General features: G+C 39.4%; 1 protein-coding gene across 1 annotated transcript; it reads right to left on the bottom strand.

Moving 5' to 3' along the window:
* Positions 1 to 889: 889 nt before the first annotated feature.
* Positions 890 to 25,125, bottom strand: THOC1 (THO complex subunit 1). The gene is made up of 21 exons (XM_004606009.2): positions 24,990 to 25,125; positions 22,936 to 23,009; positions 22,788 to 22,848; positions 20,786 to 20,852; positions 16,738 to 16,856; positions 15,693 to 15,741; positions 14,882 to 14,977; positions 13,217 to 13,299; positions 12,486 to 12,559; positions 9,643 to 9,751; positions 9,067 to 9,198; positions 8,847 to 8,947; positions 7,360 to 7,426; positions 7,111 to 7,161; positions 6,951 to 7,021; positions 6,017 to 6,112; positions 5,491 to 5,556; positions 3,936 to 4,019; positions 2,572 to 2,719; positions 1,729 to 1,804; positions 890 to 1,290 (listed from the first exon to the last, which is right to left on the bottom strand). The coding sequence occupies exons 1-21, from the start codon at positions 25,041 to 25,043 to the stop codon at positions 995 to 997; spliced, it is 1,974 nt and encodes a 657-aa protein (XP_004606066.1). The 5' UTR covers positions 25,044 to 25,125; the 3' UTR covers positions 890 to 994.
* Between the last annotated feature and the right edge of the window lie 2,244 nt (positions 25,126 to 27,369).

Below are 27,369 nucleotides of genomic sequence, written 5' to 3'. Positions count from 1 at the left end.
TTTTTTAGAAGTCAACCTCTCATGTAAGGTCTTTGAGGGAAGGGAGAGTGGGTAGAAAAGTCTTGATTCCTGAGTGTGCCTTATATGCTGTGCACATTAGCACTGAAGGCTCTTTGATATTAGCATCCTGATGGACTAGCTAGTGAAATCAAGCTTAAGCAAGCAAGAACATTACAGTGTAATATGTAGTTGCCCTTCTTTAGAATTCAGAATGACCTAACTTAAGAGTCCCAGTGCTTATGGGAATGGGAAAAGTAGGTGAACTATTATATATCCAGCTTTCACTGGTGTCTGGCTGTTTACAAAGTGCTTTTACAAATGTTTCATTTGCACTTCACCGTGATCCCTGAGATAGTCCTTATTTTAAATGACTGGAGAAGTTTAACTTTTGGGGGTCCATACAATTAGGTTTTAGGCTTGACCTGCTTCTTCTAGTTTGGGGGTCGACAAAGGTTTTCTATAATGGGCCAGATAATAAATACTTTACGCATTGCAACCCGTAAGTGTGGCAGCTGCTAAACTCCAGCATTCATTAATGTGTGGAAGGAACCACAGATAATATCTAATTAAAAACTGGTGATAAATGGACCAAGCTAGTCCCCTGCTTGAAAGCCATAAGAGAGGAATCATATAGTTTCAGAAAGTCTTACAGGATTAACAATGGCACATGGAGACATTTGATATAGTATTCTCTTAGGAAACACAATGACCCTAAGTTTTGACTTTATTACATTTAAAAAAAAAATCTATTACATGACTCTGAGGTCATATTTTGGTCATTTCCTCAACCTGTTTGCTCAACCGCCCCCACCCCCTGGTGCAAACCCAAAGGTCAGTTATTAAGAGCCTATATGCATTCTGTTCTTGGAGCATCAGCCAACTGTACAACTGTTATATAAAAATGTTTATTGTTTACCAAAACCAGTGGACCTCTTATGAAATGCTGCTTGGTTAACAAAAATCTTATCACAGTTTTAATAAAAAAAGAAAGAAGCTAACTATTTGTCTCATTGTCATTAGTTAGACTTTCTGCAAGGTCACTTAATCCAGACTTAGTCAGTGCATTAATCAGATTCTCAGGTGTTGCATGCACCCCCTCTTGATCTTGCCAGGCAACCAGTAGCTGCTTAGCTCTCATCTTCATGTCTTCACTGTCACACTCAATCTGTCTGATTTCTGAGTCTTTCAGTTCCAAGTAGGGAGCCAAAACCTTCCACTGTTCGCCCAGTTTGTTGGCAAATACCTCTATTTGTTCCCCTGTTACAGGTTTATCTCGACGAACATCAGGGCCTAGAAAACACAGGAAATGTAAGTTACATGCATATATACACTGTAAAGCTATGGGGCTATCGAGATACTAATTTATAATAAGTTAAAGGTTTTTTATATTCTTTCCTATTTTTTTAATACTGTATTTGTTATTCTTACGATCACTTTGAAATTAATCAAAGCTGGAAACTGAGCTATATTACCCTGGCTTCCCTGAAACCAGCTGCTCCCTCTCGCCACCCATCCTGAAGGTGAAGTGGAGTAACCTTCAAATAGAAGTACCTTTCTTCCCAGCACTTCCACATTTCATTGTATAAAAAAATAGTATTTTAGGTTTAAAGCTTCCTAAGAACTGAGGAAGATGGTAGTAGTTGGGAAGTAGATCAAATTAAATAATGTGCCTCTCAACAAAGAATCCTAATCTTTTCCTATTTTGAAACAGCCAAAATAATTTCTTACTTTCGTTTTCCTTCAGTAAAGCATCATTATCTTCCTCATCTTCATCCTCGCCTGTTTTTATTTCTTCAGAAGGAGGCTAAAAATGAGCATGAAGAATATGTGAAAGAGGGCCCAGAATGATAACACAGCAGGTAGGGCACTTGTCATGCAGATGGCCGACAGGAGCCTATAAAATCCCTTATTGTCCCTGAAGCAAGCCAGGAGAATCTCCTGAGTGCAGCTGGGTCTGACTCCCCCTCAAAAAAAAAAAAAAAAAAGTAAAAGCCAACTTATAAAATGAAGACAGCTGGAGTACTTTTGGTGGTCATGAGAGTCCAAGTGGAGGGGCCAGACTTACCCTGGAGTGTTAAAGTGAATGTAAGGACTGTCAATGGACATTGTTTGAGGGAAGACTGAGGAGAACCATGTTACAATTTTCTTGAATTCTTTCTAAGTTTTATGTGCAATATTACTATTTCACATTAGCACAATTTACAAAACTAATGGGAAAGGTAACATGAGAAAGAGGTCAAGTTGCTATTGGTAAGTTAATTCCTCTAAATGTGGGGGTGAGGAATTTTAATATGGTCAAGATATAAACTTGGCTTTTTCCTTAAAGGGTAATCACAACTGTTTTGTTTTGGGGCCACACCTGGAAACTCCTAGCTCTGCTCTCAGGTATTATTCCTGGCATGGTGCTTAGGAGACCATATGGGATACTGGGTATCGAACCCACACCAACTACATGCAAGGCAAGCACCTAACTAACACATGCTGGATTTAAAAAATTTAAAAATCCAGCAATGGCAATTTTAAAAACAACATCAATGAAGAGCTGTGAAAATACTGATCTATATTACTTACTGGTAATTCCTTTGCTAGCTTTATTACCATGTTTTCAAGATACTCTGGCAAACTTTTAAATTGTTGATTGGTTGGCTGGAAAAAATGAGGACTTCTTCGTGCTAACAGTCTCAGGGCTCTCCAGCCATAATTGGAATTGTTCACTGCCCTATAAAAGAAGTCAGTGTTAGTTTTTCTACTTTTACATTCCATTCTAGCTAGTATGACTCTCCACGTGAAACTCTAAGGTAAGTAGACACACCATTTTCTCTTTTAAAAATGTATAGCATCTACACTTTTAAACTAGAACACAGTCTTTTGACGATGTGGGGCAGCACCAGATGTCAAATTTGTGGCTTCATTCATACATGCAAGGCTAGTGGCTTTACTGCCAAACCAAATCCTAGGCCTTCAAAGCACCATTTCTTTTCATCATGATCCAATTCTTAAAAGAATTCCTCAGTATGCAGTTCAGAATAGCAAACACATTTTGAAAGTTGACTAAGTATGTGTCAGTCACATCAAAGTCAGTTTTGGTTACATGCAGTATGTGTAGGACAGGAATCCGCTATTAAAATCAAAATAGGTTCTCTGTTATCAGTCACAGTCAGTCATCCCATTACTCATCGATGTGCTCAAGCGGGCACCAATAACGTCTCCACTGTGAGACCTGTTACTGGTTTTGGCATACACAGGTAGCTTGCCAGGCTCTGCTGTTCAGGTGGGATACTCTCGGTAGCTTGCTAGGCTCTCTGAGAGGGGTGGAGGAATCGAACCTGGGTTGGCCGAGTGCAAGGTGAACACCCTACCACTGTGCTATCGCACCAGCCCCACTGTGATCAATAAATTGAAATACTGCCAGTGTTACCTTTGGATATGAATTTCAGATTATTTTGTGAACCGAGTTTCTCACCGTGTTTCTATAATACTTTTTTTGGTAAGCAACACTTGAACCAAGACTCAATACAACTTCAGTGACTAAAAATGCCCCCCAAAGGGGGTGGGTCTGAGGGGTGGTGGCAGAACTGGTTCCAAAAGTAAAATAGTTTCTACAGTTCTAAGAGTAATAAGTGAACTTAGAGAAGCTCTTAAGATAATGCTGTGGAAACAGATGAGCTACAGAAGGATACAAAGCATACATTTATTCAGTCTCAGTTTCTGCATGTCATGAAAAGCCCCCACGGTTAACCTCATTAACTTACAAGATGTGCTAGCACATGCTGGTCAATCAATGGGAATGGCCACTGACATGAGGGTTTGCAATGATGTGATTGAATGTGCGGGAGCAACAACTAACTAGCAACTCCCTGATGAGTGTTTTAGTTGTTGTACATACAATACTATTAAGAGTACTGGAGAAAATTAACATTAGAGACTTTACTTACTTGTATTCATTTTCAACCATATTTTCAGGATCTGCTTGTTCAATGGCTTCTTCAAAAAATTCCTCCAGTGTTGGCATATATTCCCTGAAGCAAAGCAGTGACAAGAGTGTGTTCTTAATATATTCAAAATGGTGACAGTACACAATTATAATGCTACCCACACAAGTTATAGTACTTAGGAATTCTTCATCTTAAAGAGGTAAATGACTTAAAACTAAATGTTTGGAGGGGATACAACTGGTACTATACCATACATACGCTAGATGTGGGGCAATGTATACTACATGGCAGTGTTAATGCTCAGAGATGGCAGAAGTTCAGAATAGTACTTAAATGTCACCAGCAAGGCAGAAATTTCTGCATTATGTCTACCTGTACGGATGTTTCCTTCTTAAACCAGAATTAAAAAAACAAAATTCATAACTAGTCACTTTGAAATTTCAAGAGTTTAACTTTCACTTCATTTTAATTATTATGGTCAGTTTTTAATTGCATCTTTGTGAAATTTGTTTTTAGAAATGTAAAATGTTGATAGTTAAGCAAATTAATAAGATCTAAGAATCTCATAAGATATCTTTGACAAAAAAGCCAAGCATTATGTTTTACAAACTTGATTACAATAGTAACGTTCTTTAATTGGTAAATGTCATAGGCCTGAAAATGTATCTTGTGCATGTATATACATGTCACACTAGTCCAGGTTTTCTTAAGTGAGAAATATGTTCCAGAGCAGTAAAGCCCTACATGTAGTCATGAATTTCTAGGGGATCAATAATTTACCTCTCTCTCCTCCCCACCAAAGGGAATTGTAGGGGCCGGAGCTATACAGCCAGCAGGTAGGGTGTTTGCTTTGCATGCAGCTGACCCAGGTTCAAGCCCCAGAATCCCATATAGTCCCCTGAGCATCGCCAGGAGTACTTCCTGAGTGCAAAGGTAGGAGTAAGCCCTGAGCACTGCTATAAATTGCTCCCAAACAAACAAAAACTTTTGCACTAGATTTTTATAAGTATTTTAACCATTTTCTTGTTTTAAATACATATTGCAAGCAATCAGGACTAATGCAATGAATATCAGATGTAAATGTGACTTATCCTAGATAGCTGAGAGTGCCCGTGTACCATTCCCTAAATATATTTTCCTTTCTAGGGTCACTTTTCAGAAAGGTACACAAAAGACATCTTTCTGAATCTTTGCCAAACTTTCTATTAATGGAATCCTGTTCGTATCTTTAAGTCTGATTTTTCTGTAGTAAACCTATGTTGGTAATTTTTAATGTACAATGTAAACAATTCATTATATCAACATGGCCACAACTTAACCATTCTATTGGTATTTTAATTAACCTTTCTTTGCCATGACATTGCTAGGTAAATATTGTTCTACCTGTATCAATGTCTACACACACTGGCCTTCATCCTTCCACAACCCACACACAAATAGGAAATTTATCATTTTATAGTCATCCCTGTATAAATATGTATTTCACAAAAGGCTCTAGTCTACTTTGTAGAACATTTCATAAAAGCAATTCTTCACATGAACATTTAAAATTTACCTTGTTTCTGATTTACAGGCTTCCATATTATCAGGACATAGATTCCAAAGCCTTGTTAACTCCTCACTGTAGAATAGACAAACATTTAATGAATGTTCCTATTTTTAAAGACATTTTATGTCCTAAAGCCAGAAAGAAAAAACAGCAAAGACAACGGTGAATCTTTGGGTGCTAATAGATGTATTTTAATCTTTGGTATTCAAATTTATATGTACAGAGGTGAAACTGGAAGGTCACAGATTCAAGGACCGAACTACTAGTAGCTGAATGAGTCTTAACAACTATCTATGCTCTGGAAAAATGTCACAGCCAAGGGCTCCGGATTATAAAAGGAAACAAAAATGAAAGTCTTGCAGTTGCATGAACCTCAGACAAATCCATGGGTCGATGGGGTGTGATTTGCTTTAATCATCTTTGTACATACCACTACATAAAACTGAAACACCACAAAAACCGGTGAGTTCTATAGTAACATTTTCATGTAAACGTGACTGATACATCCTATTATGGAAAAAAAGTCACCTACTTTCCCATCAGAATCTTTTTGTTAGGTCCTCTCCCTAGAAAGTCCTCTGGTGCTGTTCTCTTCCGTACTACTCTTGTCGGCTTGGTATCGGATGTTCTGTGGTGCAGAAAGAGCAGAAATTACAAAACAGCAAAGATGGAAAGTGTTTAATGTAAAACATTTAGTTACATTTTGAGCAGTGGTGGTAGTCAACAGTCACTGCTGGCAGTGCTTTGGGGGAGTAGGGAGTCACAGGCTGTGACAGGAGAACTGGGCCAGGCATCTGCAAGACAAGCTATCTGGCCCTATTTACTACTATTCAAAACTTACTGGCTTCCTCCTTTAGGAAGAAAATTTATTGTCAGCTTCTCCCTGCCGCCCTCCCCCCTTAAAAATAATGAATACTTTAGAAAACAAATGACAAAGAACGAGTATTTTTTCCTCCGTAATCAATTTGTTTCAGAAACAGTTTTAAATATAAGAAACTCAGACATACGGGTTAGGAGGATAGCTCCATGGACTGAGCACATGCTGTTACATACTGGTAGTGTGGATTTGACCTCTGGCAGTGCATGGTATCCCAAGCACTTCTAGGAATGACCCCTGAGCTCAAAACTGGAAGTAACCCCCAAACTGCTTAGGTGTGGCCTCAAAACCAATGCACACTCCCTGAAAGACCACAGCTATATATTAATGTGGTTAGATATTAGAAGTCAACTCATGTGCTTCATTAAAATGTCAGAGGAGAATCTGAACCTTTTCACACGGCTTATCACAAATTAAGTTTAATTTGGTTATTTTTTTAAGGGGGGAGGGTGCGCTACATGCAGTAATGATCAGGGGTTACTCCTGGTGGTGCTCAGGGGACCATATGGACATTGGGGACTGAACCTGGGTGTCACATGCAGGGTAAGCACCTTGCCCACTGTACTATTTCTCCAGCCCCTATATTTACCTCTCTTTCACAAAACTTGGGCAGCCTTCATTTTTCCATGAGTTCCAGTTTTCTTCAGTATTTAATATATGCTGGAAAAACCAAAGACATTACATTTGCTAAATGAAAGGCTTTTAAAATGTGGTGCTAAGGAGAGTATGAAACTATGTGCTTTACATACCTCTACCATCTTTGAAAATCTTTCTCCATCGGGTGGGTTTTCAGATAGTAGCTGTGATTAGAAAGAATATACTAAGCTTTCAACAACTTTCTGCATCATAGGAGTGGTTTGTAGGCAGAGAACCAAGAAGTGTTTGTGGTCTTGTACCTGAGCTTAACTTTATCCTTATTTTCCTATTTGGGGCTGAAACAAAGAAAATTCTAAATTTCCATTTTGTTCAATCATGGGTTTGTTGCATGTTGAACTTACTTGATAAACTGATTTTGTGGTATCTTCAATCCAGAGTGATTGTTCATCAGTTAAAACATAGTTAGAACTAGAGAAACAAAACAGTAAAGTGTGTTACAGCAATATACACTTAAGATTTATTACACTGTCTTGAAAAGTAAAATGATGTGTATAACACAAATTATCCATGTTGTAAACAGTTTCAAAACTATCAGGAATAGTCATTATGAAAATTATTACACTTTATCAACTATACATGAGGGTTATTATACTTTATCTTCTATATAAGGGTTAGTCAAAGACATGAAGGTAAAGAATAAAACCTTCAATGATTAATAATATAACTATAGAATCATGTTTCTTTTTTTTTTTTCTCGGGTCACACCCAGCAATCCACAGGGGTACTCCTGGCTCATGCACTCAGGAACTACTCCTGGTGGTGCTCAGGGGACCATATGGGATGCTGGAAATTGAACCCAGGTCGGCTGCGTGCAAGGCAAATGTCCTACCTGTTGTGCTATCACTCCAGTTCCAATGTTTCTTAAAATAAGCTTAATGTGCAATATTAGCCTCCGGGACATTAACATTTTTCTGGATAGTGGACAAGGCATGTTGCACCCCTTTAACATGTATTTAAAATACAAAATGACTAAATCCCTCGTGAGGGCTGCGGTAGACCTCAACTTGTTAATAACTGCCATTAACTCTGCTCTCCTTATGTGCTTTTATATTTAGTCAATAATGTTTATAGACTATTGTGTCAGGATATAAGCACTGTAACTGCTTTAATTGCTTTTTAAAATTGCCTCTCATAAAGACTACATGTGACTTAGAGACTACTGAGGTAAAAATCGCTAAAGTGATTCGCCCAAGTTCACAATGAAGCAGTGAGCTCTACAGACTTAGCTATGGACAGGACAAGAGGAAATAGTCTCTGCTACAGGCAGAGCTCCCCAGAGTCCTATATGCATGTGCTGAATGCCCTCAGAAACAGGAATGCCTTATGTTGCAAACTGATGCCTGTGTACAGTGCCACCTCTTGTAAGACATTTTTGGAGCAAAAGGGGCCTAGTGGTGCTTAAGGCAGATGGTACTGGGGGTAGAACTTGGGGCCTCATGTAGGCCATTCCTTTACATTTCTCTCTCCCTGGCCTGAGAGAAGTGTTTTTGACTTTGTTTGCAAACAATGTTTGAGAGGGTCTGAGTGAGATGAAAAGGGAATGATGAAATCAGGAGGAAAGAGCCCTCAGTAGCCACCTGAGAACTCCCAGGACGCCCTAATTAATGTTGCTCTACAGGACAGACTCATTCACAGGAACTACGATTCAGGTGTTTTCTTTTGGAGTAAACAGTCCTATATCCAGTGATGAAAACATAAGCCTCTGATTATCTAATACTGTGGCAACAAAATGTTTTACTGATGTGTTCTTGCACAGAGTCTAGAAAAACACATCAATAAAGAACATGTTTTGCTATTAAGAAGTCACTTACTGTCCATATTAACTTACCTTTTGAATTTGACCTGCCCCTTGAGATATTGAAATAAAATTAGATACTGCAACAAGATGTGACGACGAAAATTACTGTCACTCAGTTGTAAATCCATCAGCTAAACAAGCACATATAAACACAAAAATATTAGATTCAAGTTTTGTTTAGTGGCTCAGGTTATGCTTATTACAGAAATTAAAGAAAATTTCTTGTATGTTTAACAGGAAAGATTTTTACCTTTTCACTTGTTAAAAATTTTGCAAAATATACATGCTCTCCTCCTGTTTTTAATTCTTCCATCTTTTTCCTTGAAGCCTGAGTATCATCTAGTTTATAACTTTTAAATACAGCTAGAACTTCTTCAGAATACTGTAAAGCAAAAGTATCAATTAGTTTAATATGGCATTATTTTCACCAGTTTAGTGCTCTTCTCTATGAAAATATATAGAAACTAGCTTCTAGTTAACAACTATGCACATTAAGCAAGAAAAGTTCGTATAGCAAAATGAGGGCAAAATTGTCATTTATACTGTAAAAGAAGGAACAATTTCAGAAGAAATGTGATTTCTTACGTAAGTTGTAAAAGGAGAAAGCAACGAAAAGAAATACTTTTGAGAATACAGACATTTACTGTGAAATTAAGTATGTAACCAGCAAACTTATATACAAAATCAGTTAAATATTCTCAATGTAGCATCTGCAATTAAAAAGGTATTAACACAGAATATGGAAAACAGCTGGGAAGTGTCAAGGTTTGGCATTGCCATTATCTGTAAATATGGGGCTTCAGTAATCAATAATTTTTTTCCTCACCTTGAGAAAAGTTTTCCAGGAAACCTTCTCGTAGCATTGCACAGGATTCCTGAAGTAATCCTGAAGTGACCAGAATTTTCTGTACAGGTTGTAATCAATTGGAATGGAGCTAAAAAAAAAAAAAATCAATAATACAATATATTGAACAAATCATTTAAGTTCTACAAATATCTAAGCGCACGTAAGTTTTCTTGGGTGACAAAACCCTATTAAGAAACTGATGAGAAGGATGGATTGAAAGTATAGCAAATAGGGCGGTTGCCTTGCTAACACACTTTTGATCTCTGGCATTTCATATGATCCCCTGAGCACTGCCAGGAGTGATCCCTGAGTGCAGAGTCAGGTGTGTCCCCAAAACAGCTACCACAAAAAAGTGGCTGCTGAGAGCTATGATCTTTTTCCAAGAAAAGTGTGCTTTCTTTGATATTCATGTAAAATTTGAAACAGTTTCAGGGGTTCATAGGCCCAAACCCTTTTTATCTTCTGTAGTGAAATTCCTAAATTTTGGCCAGAAACGAACTATTTCAATTGTTTCAGAAGTAATGCCTTCCAAGGCCCTTTGAGTTAGGTATGGCTGTGTTTTCCATTTTTCATTTCTGCTGCTTAGCATGCAGATATGACAATGGGCCATCTTGGACCCGAGGAAAAAGATTAAACTAACAGATGACAGAATAGTGAGAAGGAATGTGGGTCCTCCCTGAAGACAAGTATTCTCACCTCTTGTCTACAAACTTTTCTATAAGAAATTATTTCTATGCCATTTATTAGTGTGAATTTGAATGTATTTTAAAAACCATAAGCATCATATACTAAAAGACATAATCAGCCCGAGTATGAAACAAAAATGTAAGGGATAAAAAGACTTAATGACTTAAGTCATTTCCTTAAAAAATCATTTCATTTTTTGGGGATTTCCAGTGATATTTGAAGTGCCCCAGGGGCCACTTCCAGATATACTCAGCATTTACTAATAGTTCAGTGCCAGGGCTGGTTGAGGCAGTGCTGCATGAATCTGGAGGTGCTGGGGGCCGCCAGGGAACACCCAGTGATGCTGGGACACAGAAAGAGGGGTGGTACTGGGGTTTGAACTTGAGTATTCTAGGCATGTGCTTCAGCCCTTTGAGCTATCTTCCTGGCCATAAGCCTTTTCTTTAGTGTCTTTAAGGTTATAATTCAAATTCTAATTTGATTACATTACAAAACTACAGTGAGAAACCAGTCTTTTAACTTTAAAAATGATAAGCAATCATTAACTATAAAGAATTTTAATAGCTAATGTTAAACATTTTAGATTTTATCCAAGAGATTTTTTTTTGGAGGGGAAGGGGTGTTGTTTTTGGGCCACACTGGGCAGTCCTCAGGGTTTACTCTTAATAATTCTTTATTATCAATTAAAAATGGCCAATGAAGGGACCAGGTAGTATGGGGGTTAAGGTGGTCACACTGCATGCAGCAATTCCCTAAAAGCCTACTTTAGCTCAAGACAAGTCTCAAAAAAAGAAAAAAAGAAAGCCAAATCAAATAGTTACTGGATAATGAAGAACATCTGAGTATTTCGTATATCTTAATGAAAAGACTTTTGGGTACTTTATATATCTTACTATATATTAATACTAGGTAACAATAATAATTGCCCCATTAGGCCACCTCTAGTCAACAGATGCTGATCACTGAATCCATTCCAACTAAGAAGTTGATGATTAAGTCCATTCCAACTGAGGTGGCATTACTACGTCTTACAGATACTTAACATAATTTTCAGTGAAGTTATGCAAAGGAAATATTGAAACTAATCTTGGAAGAATTCTGATACTCAGATTTTTCCCAGATTATCTAAAGAAATATAGGAACCCACATTACTTTCTGTATTTCTTTGGGTAATCTGGAAGAAATCAGAATGTATCTCCCCATGCAGAAATAGGAATTTTTTTTTTTTGGCTTTTTGGGTCACATCTGGCGATCCACAGGGGTTACTCCTGGCTCTGCACTCAGGAATTACTCCTGGTGGTGCTCAGGGATGCTGAAACCGAACCCGGGTTGGCCGCGTGCAAGGCAAACGCCCTACCCACTGTGCTATTACTCCAGCCCCAAAATTTCTCCTCAGGAAATTCTTATAATTCTAACTGAAATAGGAAGTTTGTCATCTAAGACAATGGAAGAGAGGTAGTGAGTTTTCTTTCATCACACCCTGTTTCTCTTTCTCACTGCATTTATCCAGCCTCAATATATTATTTGAAAGGAAGCACAGGGCTAAGGAGGATGAGGTAAAAAACCAATAAGATATTTAGAGGTAAAGAGAGAAAGGAAGTTTCTTATCTTCCCCACTTCATTAAAAAGTCAGCCCAGAGGACTAGAGACATAGTGCAGTAGGTAGGGCACTTGCCTCGCACTTGGAGAACCCTGATTCAATCTCAGTTACCATTTATGGTCCCCTGCACCTTGCCAGGAGTGATCCATAAATGCAGAGCCAGGAGTAAGCCCCAAGGCCCCAAAACAACAGCAGCAACGACAACAACAGACAGCCAATCCCCATGGGTACTGGTCCACAAAGTTGACTAGGCAGGAGAGAGGTATCTAGGTCACCAGTGGTTGACTTTTCAATGAGAGAACCATCTAGACTCTGTAAGTAACAAACTGCCTATGTGGCAAAATGCCTGCATGCAATTCAGAAGCTAACTGAATCAGTCATCTAGTAATTTAAGATTTGTGATTTTAAAAGTAGATACATAAAAACTAAAAAGATAAGCATGACTTTCTTATCTACACCTCACTTCAACACCTGCTAAGTGATTGTTAAGGCATTATCTTTATAAATCACGAAATCTGAACTTCTAAGAACTTACCAAGTTGTTGGAGCTTCATCATCTCCCATTTCACCTTCTTCTACATCCATCCCTTCTTCTCTATCCTCAGTGTGCTGCAAATTAAAACAAGGTAAAGCCTGTGCTGTTAACATAGAAAGATGTTTACACACTGCTAGACAAATATCAATAAAATGATCACAGTAACTCCTAAGCTCCACAGTAATTTTAATGTGAATTTAATTCAGTTCCCCCCCCAATACTAACTTGACCATGAAATCCCATCCCCCACGATACTTTTCCTATAATGCTCATTTTCACTACCTGTATGCCCATATAGGGGATTGTGATTTTAAAGACTTTTAAAGACTTATGAAGCATTAAAATGTACAGATGCAGAAATATATCCATTTTATGTCTGAAAGATGAAAGTGAGGGGCAGAGAGGTAGTATAGAGATTAAGGCACTTAGCCCAGCCTGTGGCCAACTATAGTTTGATCCCTGGCACCCCTGTCCTGATCACCGTTAGGATTATCTTCAGCACTGAGTGAGGAGTAAGCACTGAACACAGCAGGGTGTGGACCAACCCTCCCCCCCCCCCACAAATGTGAATTTCAACATAGTATACACAGAATCTCATTTTAGGAATAAAAGTACATATAAAGAACCCTGTAAGGAAGGCAGAACATGGTCCTTATATTTTCTGATGATTTAGAAGTCCTAGTCATGTATGATCTTAATAAACTTATATGTTCTTTACATATAAGGCTTACCTTCTGACCCAGTGTGCTTTCCTGCTCATTAGTATTGAAAACAGTGACATTTTCCAGGTTAAATTGGCTCTGCAAGTTAAGACCTATTTAAAAGAAAGATTCAAAAGAAATTCATCATATAAAATTTGTTTGAAATAATGTAAATCTGGGGGCTGGGTGTAAATTTGTTATTACATAACCCCAAAATATAAAAACTAATAAATTCACAAGAAAAAGGTGAAGTCAAGAAGTAACAAACTTAGATTTCAAAAATGTATTTGGAGTGCCAAAGAATTTTTTTCGTGATAAGTTAAAAAGGTTATATAAGACCTAACTATGATGTGTATATGTACACATGTATGGATACATACACAAGGATAGTACAGTGGGGTAGGGTGTTGCCCTGCATGTGGGCTACCCGGGCTCAATCCTCAATTACTATTGGTTGAGTACCAATAGTAATTCCTGAGTGCAGAACCAGGCGTAACCTGAACATCACTGGGTGTGGCCCCCAAACAAAACACAAACCAAAAAAAAAGGGGGGGATGATCACAGATCAAAAGTTAGAAATATGGGGGCTGGAGTGACAGCACAGCAGGTAGGATGTTTGCCTTGCATGCAGCTGACCCAGGTTCAATTCCTCTGCCCCTCTCGGAGAGCCCGGCAAGCTACCGAGAGTATCTCATCCCCATGGCAGAGCTTGGCAAGCTAACTGTGGCATATTCGATATGCCAAAAACAGTAACAAGTCTTACAATGGAGACGTTACTGGTGCCCGCTCGAGCAAATCGATGAGCAACGGGATGACAGTGATACAGTGATACTAGTAGGAAAATCATAAATGTAAATTAATTCTGACCGTTATCAGATAAATAGGAAAAAAGCACTGAACATGACCAAAACAAAACTTCACACATAAAAATCATGGCCAACATACAGTTTTAAGTTCTTAACCATATTTTAATTCATTTATTCCTCATAACACATGAACATATGGTATATTAGTTGATATTAATCAAAGGAACACTGAGACAGAGATAATAAGATGTGCCTAAGGATGCAGCTCAGCAGCAGAGCACATGCTCTGCGTGAATGAGGCCAGGGTTCAATTCCTGGCACTAAAAATATATAAGATCTATATTTGAATAAATTGTAAAAAAACTGGAGAACTGAAAGCGTTTCACTTTTGGACCTAGAGAGTGGTTACAGAAGTATACATTATAATTATACATTTAATTCAAGTATGTTTCTCTGTATCATAGAGATTCTACCATGTTTCACAATAAAAATTGTTGACATAGATAAATATGACATAGGCAAATATGCCTGAGGAAGAAAATAGAAGCAGAAAAATCAGCACATAATTAACAGATGAAATACCAACATGATGGCTCTGTGACCCATTTACACATTTTAATGTGATTTAGCTATAAAATATATTCTAAGTTTTGTACTTAAAAACAAATCAATGTCTTTAAGAGTTACCTTTAAAAAAACTTACCTGTATTATACACTAGAATGAGTATTATTAATAATTAGCATTACTATTTTACTAGTAAGTGAAAAAAAAATTAAGTGGCACTTATACATGTTTATTTTAAAATCACTTCTATGGCCATTATTGTTACATTCTAATCTATTAAAGATTTCCCTGCAAAACATTATTATTTAATATATAAAAGCTTACCTGATTTCTCTGATAAAGGAAAAAGTCTGGCCAAAAAGAGCTGAATTCGTCCACAGAAGACAGTATTCTGGGATTTTGATAATCTTCTTAGGAGATCTACCAATAAATGCAAATGAAGGTTATGAGATCATTCCAGGTTGTTAACCAGTCTCTCAAAAGAACTTTCTTAAAGGAATACTATCAAAATGGGACTAGAAACTATTGTCACCAAAAAAATAAATAGAAATTAGAAAGTAAAACAAGTTGAGTACAAACAGCATAGACTTTACTAAATTTTTAAAATTTTCATAATGTCCAACCCCTCCAGAATAGGACATATCATTAAAAGTCTGTTTTAATAAATATTTAGAACAAAGATAACTAGGTTTGGGGATTCAAGCTCAGTGGTAGAGCACAAGTCTTTCATGTATGAGGAAATGGGTAAAATTCCCAGTAACACAAAAAACTAAACTGTTAAAAACTGTTTTTCAATTGACTAGACAACATCAATGAAAACAAAACAAATCCTTAGCCTCAGATGAGATGAAGTTACCAATGAGGGCGGAAGGAGTGAACAGCAAGGCTTCTACGTACCATGAAAGAAGAATGGGCTGGGACCAGTGGTCGGAGGGGGAGTGGGAGGGGAGTTGTGGTGTGGATAACGCTATTCCTAAAACATTTTCCCCCCAAAATGCTTTTACGTTAGAAAAATAAATATATATATATATAAGAAAAAATTTTAAAAAATTATCTTTAATCACTTTTGCTTCATTTACCATCTGTTTTTCTGGCTGTATTTGTATTTTAAAAGAATTTCATCACAACTACTTACCATTGCACATACGTAGTAAATAGTTTTTCCCAGCAGAATAAAATGTATTCTGAAATTAAGACAGAAATTATGTTGTACATCCATCAACGGTAACAGGAAGTAAAAGTAAAATATGAAAGAACATTTATATGGACTGAGAATCTACTAAGCCACTCTGATGTTTATCGAGTATTTTCAAAAAATAAAATATTTTTTGATACAGCACTGTAGCACTCCTCCCACTGTTATTCGATCTGCTTGAGCAGACACCAGTAACGTCTCCATTTTGAGACTTGTTACTGATTCTGGCATATCGAATATGCCACAGGGAGCTTGCCAGGCTCTGCTGTGTGGGCGGGATACTCTCAGTAGCTTGCCAGGCTCTCCGAGAGACAGAGGAATCAAACCCAGGTTGGCCACGAGTAAGGCAAAGGCTCTACCTGCTGTGCTATATTGCTCCAGTCCACACACAATGATATTGTCCCTTTTTAAAAAGGACCACACCCAACAGTGCTTGGGGCTACTCAATGTCAGGGACTGCTGCTGGAGGTGCTTAGGAATGTGAATTCCTTGCAGTGCCAGGGATCAAGCCCAGGCATCCCAAATATAAAGCATGTGCTTCAGCCCTTTGAGCCATTTCTTGATGTCCATCTGAAGAGCTGAAGAAACTGAGGCTCTAGTTAGAAATTTCCAGGAACTGGGGCTGGAGAGACAGGACAGCTGGTAGAATGCTTGTCATGCACACAGATGACTCAGATTTGATCCCCGGCACCCCGGCACCCCTGCATCTATACCCTGAGCACAGATGGTAGCAAATTTTGATACTGGTTAAATAAACACGAAAGTGGACATTTTAACCTTGTTACTATTCAGATTTTTGCACTTCTACCTTTGTTTATGATTTAGTCACCCTCACCAACAGAATATACAATTGTTCATAATAACAATTTTTTTTGACAATCAACAATATTAAGAAATTTAAGCAAAATTTCTATCCAAAGGACTCCGAAGCTATAGAAAATACTATCTTCAGGATGAGCCAAAACAACAAATACAAGGTACTTACAGACTTCCAAGTAGCAACATTTTTTTCCACAAAAGTGAATATTGTGTCACAGAGATCCAAAGGAAGACAGTCCAAAACATCTCCCAACAATACAAAAGGTGTAGAGGCAGTACAAATACCTTCAAGTGGAGCACAAGTCAAGGTTTAAAGGACTGTCTAGTAAAATAGCCCATGCAAAAATAACTCTGAAAAGTATCATAGAGGTACTTTTTGCCAATACAAGCTTTATTAAGACAAGCACTGGAAGTAGCACAAATAAATCCTCAAATAGGACATACTTAATAAGTTTTTGTATGTGTATTTAGTAACAATGATGATGGTATCTTGATAAAAAATGCTAGAGCATTTACTATATGTCAGGGACACTGCTTTACAAATACTAATACTTTAATCCTTACAAACCTATGTAGGTAATATTATCTTCAGTTTATCAAAAGGGAAAACTGAGACACAGAGAAGTTAAGTAACTTGCCCAAGATCATAGAGCCAGTAAGTGGTAGAGCTGGGATACGAACCCAGGCAGTCTGGCTCCACAGTCTGTTTTCTTCACCACTAAGCTATTCGAAAGAATATAATGCAGCCAATTAAAAACGATGGTTATTACAACTCAACTTGGAAAATGCTTATGATATAATGTTAAGTGAAAAAGGCAGAATTCAAAACTATATGTATATTAATTACAATAATTTTTTTTTTTTCCTTTTTGGGTCACACCCGGCAATGCACAGAGGTTACTCCTGGCTCTGCACTCAGGAATTACCCCTGGCAGTGCTCAGGGGACCATAAGTTACAATAATTTTTAAAAAGAAATTAAAACCATATACCAAAATGGTAATTTTAAAGTAGAAGAATCATGACTAGTATTTGCCCTTTCTCTCACTTCTGCAATGTTGTTAGTGTCTTTGTCATTTTGAAATGTCTTCAAAAAAAGATAAAAGGTATAATACTGATTTCAACTAGTATTAAATATTTAAAATAATTGTACTGTTGAGGGGAAAGATTGTTGAAAATTAAGAAAACCTCAACTTATTAGAGCAGTTAAGAATTTTTTAAAGTAATACAGCTAGCTAAAACAGTTTTATGTCTTTGCTCATTCTTCCTTCATTTTAAGGTAGTAAGTACAATTGTTAAGAAAATAGCACTAGTGAGTGTGGCCCAAAAACCAAAACCCAAAAAAGGAAATAGCCACTTAAACATTGCACGCAAAAGTAAATCAAGCTCAAACAATGCACTGATAAACTATGCTCTGAAACATATTTACTCTGCAGTGGTAGGACAGATTTGGGATGTCATATGACAGGAGAGCTGGTTTAAGAAGATTTCAACCCGGGGCTGGAGCAATAGCACAGTGGGTAGGGCATTTGCCTTGCACACGGCCTACCCGGGTTCCCCTGAGCACCACCAGGAGTGATTCCTGAGTGCAGAGCCAGGAGCAACCCCTGTGCATCGCCGGGTGTGACCCAAAAAGAAAAAAAAACAAAAGATTTCAACCCAATAGAAGCCAAACTGATCATCAGAACTGTTTAACAGGAACCACACAGTGAGGTCCGTCAATGAAAGATGTTACAACAGGGAGTACAGGTAGGCAAGGCTAGAGATGAGACTAGTTAACTCTCTTTCAGCACTTAATTTCCTGTGATGTGCCCTATACATACAAGAACTGAGGCATACTCTCTGCTCTTACTTAGTGAAGTCTGGCATAAGTTACCCTTCATTTGTAATTATAGAACTTAAGAAAATTACCTAGATTCCACTCCCAAGGATTTTGATTCAGTAAAACTAAGCTAGGGCATGGCTGCTTCATATAGAATAAATTTACTGGTGATCATCCCCTACAACTTTCAGAATAATGTCCAGCCTCTACACCACTCTGCTTTACTTTAAACCCTGACCATAGCTATGCCCTCCTTAGTTCTCAAATACCTTGCTATGATCATAATTCATATTTTAACAATAGAATACTTTTTCCCTACCCAGTCATCAGCCTAGCACATGGATTTCCTACTCTATCTTTGTTGGGGCTTGGAGGGGGCATTGGACCACACCCAGCAGTGTTCAAGACTTCTGGCTCTGTACTCAGGGATCACTCCTGGTGGTACTTGAAGCACTGTAAGTGGTGCTGAGATCAAACTGGAGTTGGCTGTGTGCATGGCAAGTGCCTAAACCCTTGTACTATCTCTCTGGTACTATAGCATCTTTTAAAGCATTAGTATCAGCTAATCAAAACAAGTCCTCTTGACCCCTTTGAGCAGGACAACTAACCCATGCTTGCCAAGCACACTGTATGTAAATTATAGTAATCATCATATCCTGTTTAACTTTGTCCATGTAGACTGTGAACTGCTTAAAAGGTAGGCATATTGGGGCTTGGGGGTTTTAACTTTTGAGTCATCTACCCTGTGATGATCAAGGTAAGTTATTCCTCCTGGCTCGGTGCTCAGGAACCACCGACAGTGCTCAGGGGACCATCTGTGGTGCTGGGAATTGGCTGCATTAATGCAATTAAAAAGTAGCTATATTGTATGTTTTAACTAGTATAGGTTCTGGCACTCAATACATGCTGAGTTGAATTTAACAAAACACTTATGGACAATCTGAAAACATGTCACATAAACAGTAACAGGAACACTGTCCCTCAAAAATGAATTTTCGCCGTCAAATTAAATAAAAAAGATCAGAGATGTGGCAATTTTAGAGCACATGCTTTGCATGTGTGAGGCCATGTTCAATTTGCCAGCACTACAAAAATAAATTTTGAAAAGTTAAAACACATTTTAGGACTTTATGGTTTAATTAAGTGCCTAAGACCTCATCTTTCTGGAGTAAAATGAAAGTTCTAAATATAATAATATACCTTTAAATGTTAAGGATTACCCATCTGCATGTGGTAAAGATTACCAGAGCGTAAGAGCAACATCAAGTTAATCACTGAACTAACTTCTGCTACAAACTATTGAGCAAAAGCTGCACAAAGGACACAGCACTGTAGAATTCAAATTTAAATATTCTTAGCTTTTGTAGAAATAAGTATTAATACGTGCATAATGCCTTAGATTAAAAGGCAGTTTTCACAAAAATTATCTGAATTAACCAAATGAGTAATTTGACCAAACTTGTGAAAGAGCACTGACAGACTAATTTTTCATTGCTTCTTTCTGAAAATATTTAGTGAGTTCCTCCTATTGAGCATGTTGTGTTTCCAGAAATTGATCCCAGGGCCTCACACATGCAAGGCTAGAGCTTCTATTTCCTAATACGTGCTTTTGAAAGTGTTTCCTAAAATTAATCACTTATTGCCCCATTTTTTTTCCTACTCAGTCTTTCACAAGACTTTCCCAGTAGAATTTCCTCCATAACACCTCTTTAGTAAGGCACACAAAGCCATTTACAAATGATCTTAGTCTACCGTTCAACTTTTCCTTACTATATCACCTCTCTCCTGTGTTCCACAAGAGTTCTTTATTTATGTTGAACTTGCATGACAAATTCATTATCCAAATTCCTTTCCACCCAGTGTTTTCCAAAGTGGGCATTACTGCCTTTCCCCTTCTAGTGGAATAATCTAGGGGTATGGTAGTAACCTTAAGTTTAACTGGGGAGTGCTTTCTGTTTTTTTCATTTAACAAAGACAGATTTCTAGAGAAGTATCATGACTTTTACTTTTTTTAATTTTTGAAGTGGGGGTCACAGGTCAAATAAATATGGTAGCTTTGCTTTTTAAATTTCCACTCTGAAATTTAGAGTCACTTAAATGCCACTAGAGTCTTCAGGAAATATGTTTTATTTGCCATTGAATCGCCAAGTCCTAGTTCAGTACCAGGCACATAGTAGATGCTCAATAAATAGTAACCAAATAAAACAAGAGAGTCAAGTGTCACAATGTTTGCTGCATAATAGAGATGAAAGAGGTACTATCACTGAGACTTCTTGGTAAAGATGAGAGTCAGAATTTGAAGAATGAACAAAATCAGATAGATGGAGAGGTATAGGAGAGTACGTTTTAAACAAAGCACATCACGTCCAAGATTAAACAAAAAAAAACACTTACCTTCAGTTACTCCCCCAATAGCAAGAGAAATAATAGCTAAAACGTTTTCACATGATGAATGATTTATCTACCAACAGAGGAGAAAACAATTTAGGGGCCAGAGTTCAGACTAGGTAAAAATATAATACTGCCATGAAACTGATTATCACAAACGTGGGATAACATAATATTTCTTTTTTTTTAAATTTTTAATTAGTGAATCACCGTGAGGGTACAGTTACAGATTTATACATTTTTGTGCTCATGTTTCCCCCATACAAAGTTTGAGAACCCATCCCTTCACCAGTGCCCATTCTCCACCACCAGTAAACCCAGCGTCCCTCCCACTCCCCAGTCCCGTCTCCCCCCACCCCAAACTACCACTATGGCAGGGTATTCCCTTTCGTTCTCTCTTTCTGATTAGGTGTTGTGGTTTGCAATAAAGGTGTTGAGCGGCCATTGTGTTCAGTCTCTAGTCTACATTCGGCACGCGTCACCCTTCCCCTGCATGACCTCCGACCACATTTTACTTGGTGTTCCCTTCTCTGAGTTGTCCAGAATGAGAGACCAGCCTCCAAGCCATGGAGTCAACTTCCTAGTACTTATTTCTACTATTCTTGGGTAACATAATATTTCTTAGAAGACAAAATTACTAAGATGAAAATGTAAAAAATAAGTTATAGAACTTACATATATTATAGAACCATGAAATATATCAAGTGAATAATGAGCAAGTGGCCCACAAAATCCAAGTTTTATGAAATGGTTCCACTAGCATGATAAAGGCTTAAGATAATCAAACACAGAAGTGCTGAGGTCATAACTAAATCAATGGCACATGTCAAAGGACTAGGGGAATTATCAATCTGGTGCATCAATGTTTGAGAGAGAGCCATATTGAAACATTATGCCGAAACCCGATAGCATTACAAAAAATAGCATTTACTGAGTAATCAGTAAGTTTTATACAACGCTGTATTTCCCTTCTCACAAATGAAACTGAAGTTCAGAAAAGCAAAGCAGCTTGTCCACTACTTCACAAAAGGTTTAAAGAGCAATGAGATCTGTTACAGATTTGTTGAAACAAAACAAACTAGGGAGATTATATATGTAAGTTTTTGGTTTTGGAATACACCAGGTAGTGCTCAGGATCACTCCTGGCAGGCATCAGGGGAACATTTGGGGTGTAGGGGACGAACCCACAGTGGCTGAATGCAAGGCAAGTGCCCCACTAACAGTACTATTGTTCCAGCCCCAAAACAACTTCAGTATTATGCTTATTAGGAGAGGACAGATCCCTAGCCTTCTAATGAACTGTTGGAACTTTTCACTCAGTAATCACACTAATGGCAAATAAATACAGATTGCTCATGTTCAAATTTCTCTTAAGTTGCACAAAACCTAGCTATTCTGGTATGCTCACTGATGAGGGTGATGTAGAGGAGTTAGGGAATTAATTCCAATTCAAAAGTTGAACATCGTAGATAGGACTTTTCATGCCACTACAGACACAGGATGAATTCCTGTTTATATAGTAAAATAAAAAGGCTCATCTTTTAACTTCTAATTCTGCTCAGTAAGACTCATGGTCACCTTTTTTATCAGTCACTTACTTGGAGAAGGATTTTTTTCTTCTTAAAATTTATTTATTAATTTGATTTTTGAGTCACAGCTGACAGCGCTCAGGAGTTACTCCTGGCTCTGTAAATCACTCCTGGTCAACTTGGGGGATCATCTGGGGTGCTGGGTGAGGACCGAACCCAGGTTGGCTGATGCAAGGCAAGTGCCCTACCCACTGTACTATCTCTGGGCCATGGATTTTTTCATTTATTAAACCAAATCCTTAAATAACACTATTTCCAAAATCCTTATTACCTACATTCAATATTAAGATCAAGGCATTCCCCACAAGATTGTAAGCTCACTGTGAAAAAATACTTAAATATCAAGTCTAACAATAAAAGCAACTTTAAAAATAAGTTTAATTTGCCAGCAAAATTTTAACAATTAAAAATATACTTACAATTTCTTCTTCTAGAACACCTCTGAAAGCTTGGTCAAGGGTACATTTTTTTTCATTTTCACTATTAAAAACAAAAGACACTTGCAGTTTTAAAAGAGTTCACATTAATTATAAAGAGGCATATATTTCATGAGTATCAATGCATTACCTCCCAGGTAACTGGCTGAAGGTATTTAACAATGGCTTGATATTTTTGTTGTTCAAGGCCTCTCTGGTAGACTTCTGAAAAAATAAAAACAGCTAATAAGAGGAATGATTCTGTTTATTATGTGCTGAAAAACATCACTCTTGAATGGTATGTTTAACTAAAAGTGCTTAGACCTGGAAAAAATTATTGACCATTCTATTAGTAAAGTCTTCCAAGCCTATTTTCTATTACAGACTCTCATCACTTTCAGTCTGATAAGAGCATAAGAACACCCCAAGTAGACTTCCTTATTTCAGGTTTTACCTCTTCCCATCTCTGTATCACATTCCCGGGGTACAGTGAGCTATCTCTAAATGTATCAATAAGAGTCCTACAAGTTAGGCAGGAGAATCTATAGTAAAGTAGGCCCCTCCAATTATTGGATAAGGAGCTTTTTTCTCATGTTATAATGACATGATGTTATTCAGGAAGATTATGTAAGGACCTGTGGTATTCTACTTTCAAAAAAAATCTGAAAGCGAATCTTTCTTTACATGCTTTGGTTTTGAAAATGTTATTCCACTCAATCTTTCAAAACTTACTGTCCACTAAGTCCACTCATATGTCTACATTTTTAGTCAAGCTCACTCTAGCGTAGTCACATATTCCTGTTGTTCTTCTTCCCACCTGCTCATTCAAATCCAATCTATTCTTCAAGGCTCAGCTCTTCTAGTTTTACCTCTTCGAGGCAGCTTGTTCCACAGGTAAGTACTGGAATAAAATTCTGCTGTCTTAGCCATAATTCAAAGACAAAGATACTGCAAAGTCATTTATTCTGTAAAATTTCACATACAGTTGTGCACTTATACCAGCAACTACCTTGGGGCAGCTGGGGACTTGCTAGAAATGGGGATCTCTTGTGGCCAGAGCAGTAGGAGAGCAGGTAGGGCACTTACCTTGCACACAGGCACTGGAGCTGATTCCCAGCATCCCATCTGGTCCCCTGGGCACTGACAGGAGTGATCCCCAAGCATAGGGCTAGGAATAATCCCTCAGCACAGCCCCCACCAAAAACAACCTGCAAATCTCAGGGCTCATTTTACAGACTCAATGAATCTACATTTAACGAGATGGGCGGGGGTCCTCCACACACTGTTGAGTCAGGCAGTGCGCTAAATTACCTCTAATTAAATAGTCCTTTTTTAGCTCTTACGTGATTTTGGATATTTCTAAGCGTTGTTTTCAGAATTTCAGAGCACCAATGATTACAGCAAAATGTACATAGGCAACACAAGATTTGGATAACGAAATAACAAGATACAATCTAGTAAAAAACCAAAAAACCCAAACCCGACAATGGAGGGGGAAAATGGCTCCCGCAAACAAAATTAAGTCTATAAAGAAACAGATTCCCCCGCCCCCCACCCCCGTCTTTTCATTATGGCATCGCTGGAACTACTGAAGCACAGTCGAATATCTGAGAAATTGAATCCTGGCTCGAAATACTGGTACAAATGTTAATGACAAACAGCCTCAAACGGGACTCTCCATCCTGGGGGCGCGGAAGGTGTAACATAAAAACACCGGGTAAGAATCCGACAAGCCAAAGAAACCACCAGCTTGAGCAGGGAGAGAACCTCTCGCTCTCTCTCACCTGCCAGGGACGGAAGCATCTGCCGTTCGGTTATAAACCGGCGAAGCGACACGCGCCGTGAGGGGGACTCCCAAAACGCTCACAAACCCGCTTCCTTAACGTGGGAAGACGAAAAGCATCTGGCACCCCTGCCCTGTCCCTTTTTCCTGCTGTCGAAGCTGCAGGTGTGGCGCCCGGCCGGCCGGAGCCCCCCCGCCGCCACTTCCCGGGAGCCAGGCCCGCCCGCAGCCAGCATCCCGCCGACGGCCCGGCCGAGCAAGGCCGCCGCGGAGCCCGGGTACCCCGGGGAGGAAGCGGGGCGGGCTCCGGAGGCCCGAGGCGCGGCGCCCGCCCCACCGCGGCAAAACCCGAGGGGCGCCAAGGGCAGGAGGGTCGAGCTCATCCCGGGTCACATAGGCACCTTAACCCCTCGTCTGCTCACCGTGAACCGCGTCCGCGCTTCGGGCAAACTGAAGAGCGGCGGCGTAGGAGACATCTTTAGGCTGCGCGTGCCCGCCACCACGCTGCGGCGCCTGCGGATGACGTCACCGGAGCAGCGAGATTGGGCGCTGCTCGCGGCTAGAGCGGCCTCGGGGAGCGGGCGCGCGGGGTGCGGGAACGTGGGCCCGCCTCGCGGTAGTTTAATTCGGATTAATAGGCCTCTGTTATAAGAGGGTGACCCTTGGACTGACGGCGGATGAGCCCTGTGCGCTCGGCGCCCGGGCGGGAACCTGGGTGCGACGCACTGGCGGTGGTTTCCTGGTTCGGGCAGGGCGGGGTAGGTGGCAGTGGGCGGCGCGGAGTATGGTCGCTGCCCGGGAATCCGAGGCGCGGCGGGGCGGCGGCAGGGACAGGCCCTGGCGGGGGAATAGAGCAGTGGCCGGGCTCAAGTCGTTGTCCCCAAATCCATGACTTCTGCGGGGTGTGTTGAGCCAGGTGTGCTGGGTTCACGGGCACGGTGGCCGAGGAGCAGCAGTTCTCTCTTCGCGTGTCCCAGCGTGACCCCAGGGTTGCTGAAAAGCGCAAATAAAATGAGATACAAGCCCCGGTAGCTATGTGAGCCTTTATTTAGTCCTAATAGTCAAAATAGATAGGAACATTTTGGAGCCACACCCTCCGGTGCTCAGAGCTTACTCCTGGCTCTATGCTCAGGGATCGCTCCCTGCAGTGCTCAGGGCTTACTCCTGGCTCTGTGCTCAGGGATCACACCCAGCGGTGCTCAGGGCTTACTCCTGGCTCTGTGCTCAGGGATCACTCCCTGCGGTGCTCACTGGACCACATGAGGTGCAGATGGTCTAACCTAACTCACCCACGTGCAAGGCAAGCGCCCTATCTGCTGTTCTATCGCTGCGGCCCCGAGTCTCACTGATGATTTATAGGAAAGAACAAGAGTGTGGAAGAACACAGTGCTTTTCCTTAGTTAGAAAAATTGGGACAAGCTATGGCTACACAGCAATTTCCTCCATTTGTCTTCACAGAGATGTGACTAATAGGAAGCCTAGTGGCAACTTGATATCCTGAATTGGCAAGCTGATTTAATGAAGTGATTTAATGTGGCTGGTATAATGAGATTAGTATTACAGATTATTAACTATCTGGAGCACCATTTAGAGAGGAGAGGTAAATAGAATCTACTTCTCGAATATAATTGACATAATATTGGGTTCAGGTGTACAACAAGATTCCATGTTTGGGGGCTGGAGCGATAGCACAGAAGGTAGGGTGTTTGCCTTGCATGCGGCTGACCCGGGTTCAATTCCCAGCATCCCATATGGTCCCCTGAGCACTGCCAGGAGTAATTCCTGAGTTCAGAGCCAGGAGTGACCCCTGTACATCACTGGGTGTGATACAAAAAACAAAATAACAATAATAATAAAAAAGTACAATCAAACATACGTGAACTTTAGAAAAAAAAGATTCCATGTTTGTACTGTGAAATGATCTCAGTGATATTATGAACATACCTTACAGTCATACTTTTTTTTTTCTTCCTCATTATTTAAGAGTTACTCCTGACTTAAGGGTGCAGTATAGTAATAGTATTAACTGCGGACCATTTTCTACGGTTATTTGCTTCTCTGACTTTATATGATAACTGGAAGTTTGTACATTTTCACTCATTTTCATTTTGCCTTTGCCCAACTCCTGCCTCACGCTTGACTACCATCAGTCTGTTTTCTGTAGCTGTATTTGTTTTCTGTATAATCTTGTATTAAAACCTAAAACTTTTTAGTTTTTTGTTTTTGTGCTACACCTGGTTATGCTCAGGGGTTACTCCTGGCTCTGCACTCAGGAATCACTCTGTGTGGTGCTCGGGAAACTATATGGGATGTGGGATGCCAGGGATGGAACCAGATCTGCTACATGAAAGACAAACACCCTACCCATTCTACTATGGCTTTGGCCCCTACCCATATGGCCATACCCAGAGCACCCTCAGGAGTGATCCCTGAGCATCACTAGGTGTGCCCCTAAAATGAAATCATTGTGGAACTTAATTTTTCCTTCCCTTCATCATGATGGTTGTTGGGTGCTGAGCACTCCTCACTGTGGTACTCACCTGCCAAAGTGCTCACCAAGGACTGTGCTCTAGTTGTGGGTACTCACGCATATTCTGGTCATAGTACTCTTGGAAGTGCCAGCAGAGTTCAAGCACTTGCTGGGGCATCCTTTGGAGATCCTTGCACTTTCTGGGGTGTTGGGAATCAGAATCCAGAATGCTGGAGTCTGGAAATGAAATGCTGCCCTGGAGTGCTCCTCGAATTTCCCCCTTAAAAAAGCTCTTTACGTTTATGTTTATCCCAATAAACTAATGCCCTAGG

The sequence above is a fragment of the Sorex araneus genome, chromosome 2, assembly GCF_027595985.1.
Source record: "Sorex araneus isolate mSorAra2 chromosome 2, mSorAra2.pri, whole genome shotgun sequence".
Taxonomy (NCBI): Eukaryota; Metazoa; Chordata; class Mammalia; order Eulipotyphla; family Soricidae; genus Sorex; species Sorex araneus.
Note: the sequence above shows the minus strand (reverse complement) of the source record. Positions and strands in the feature narration are given on the sequence as shown.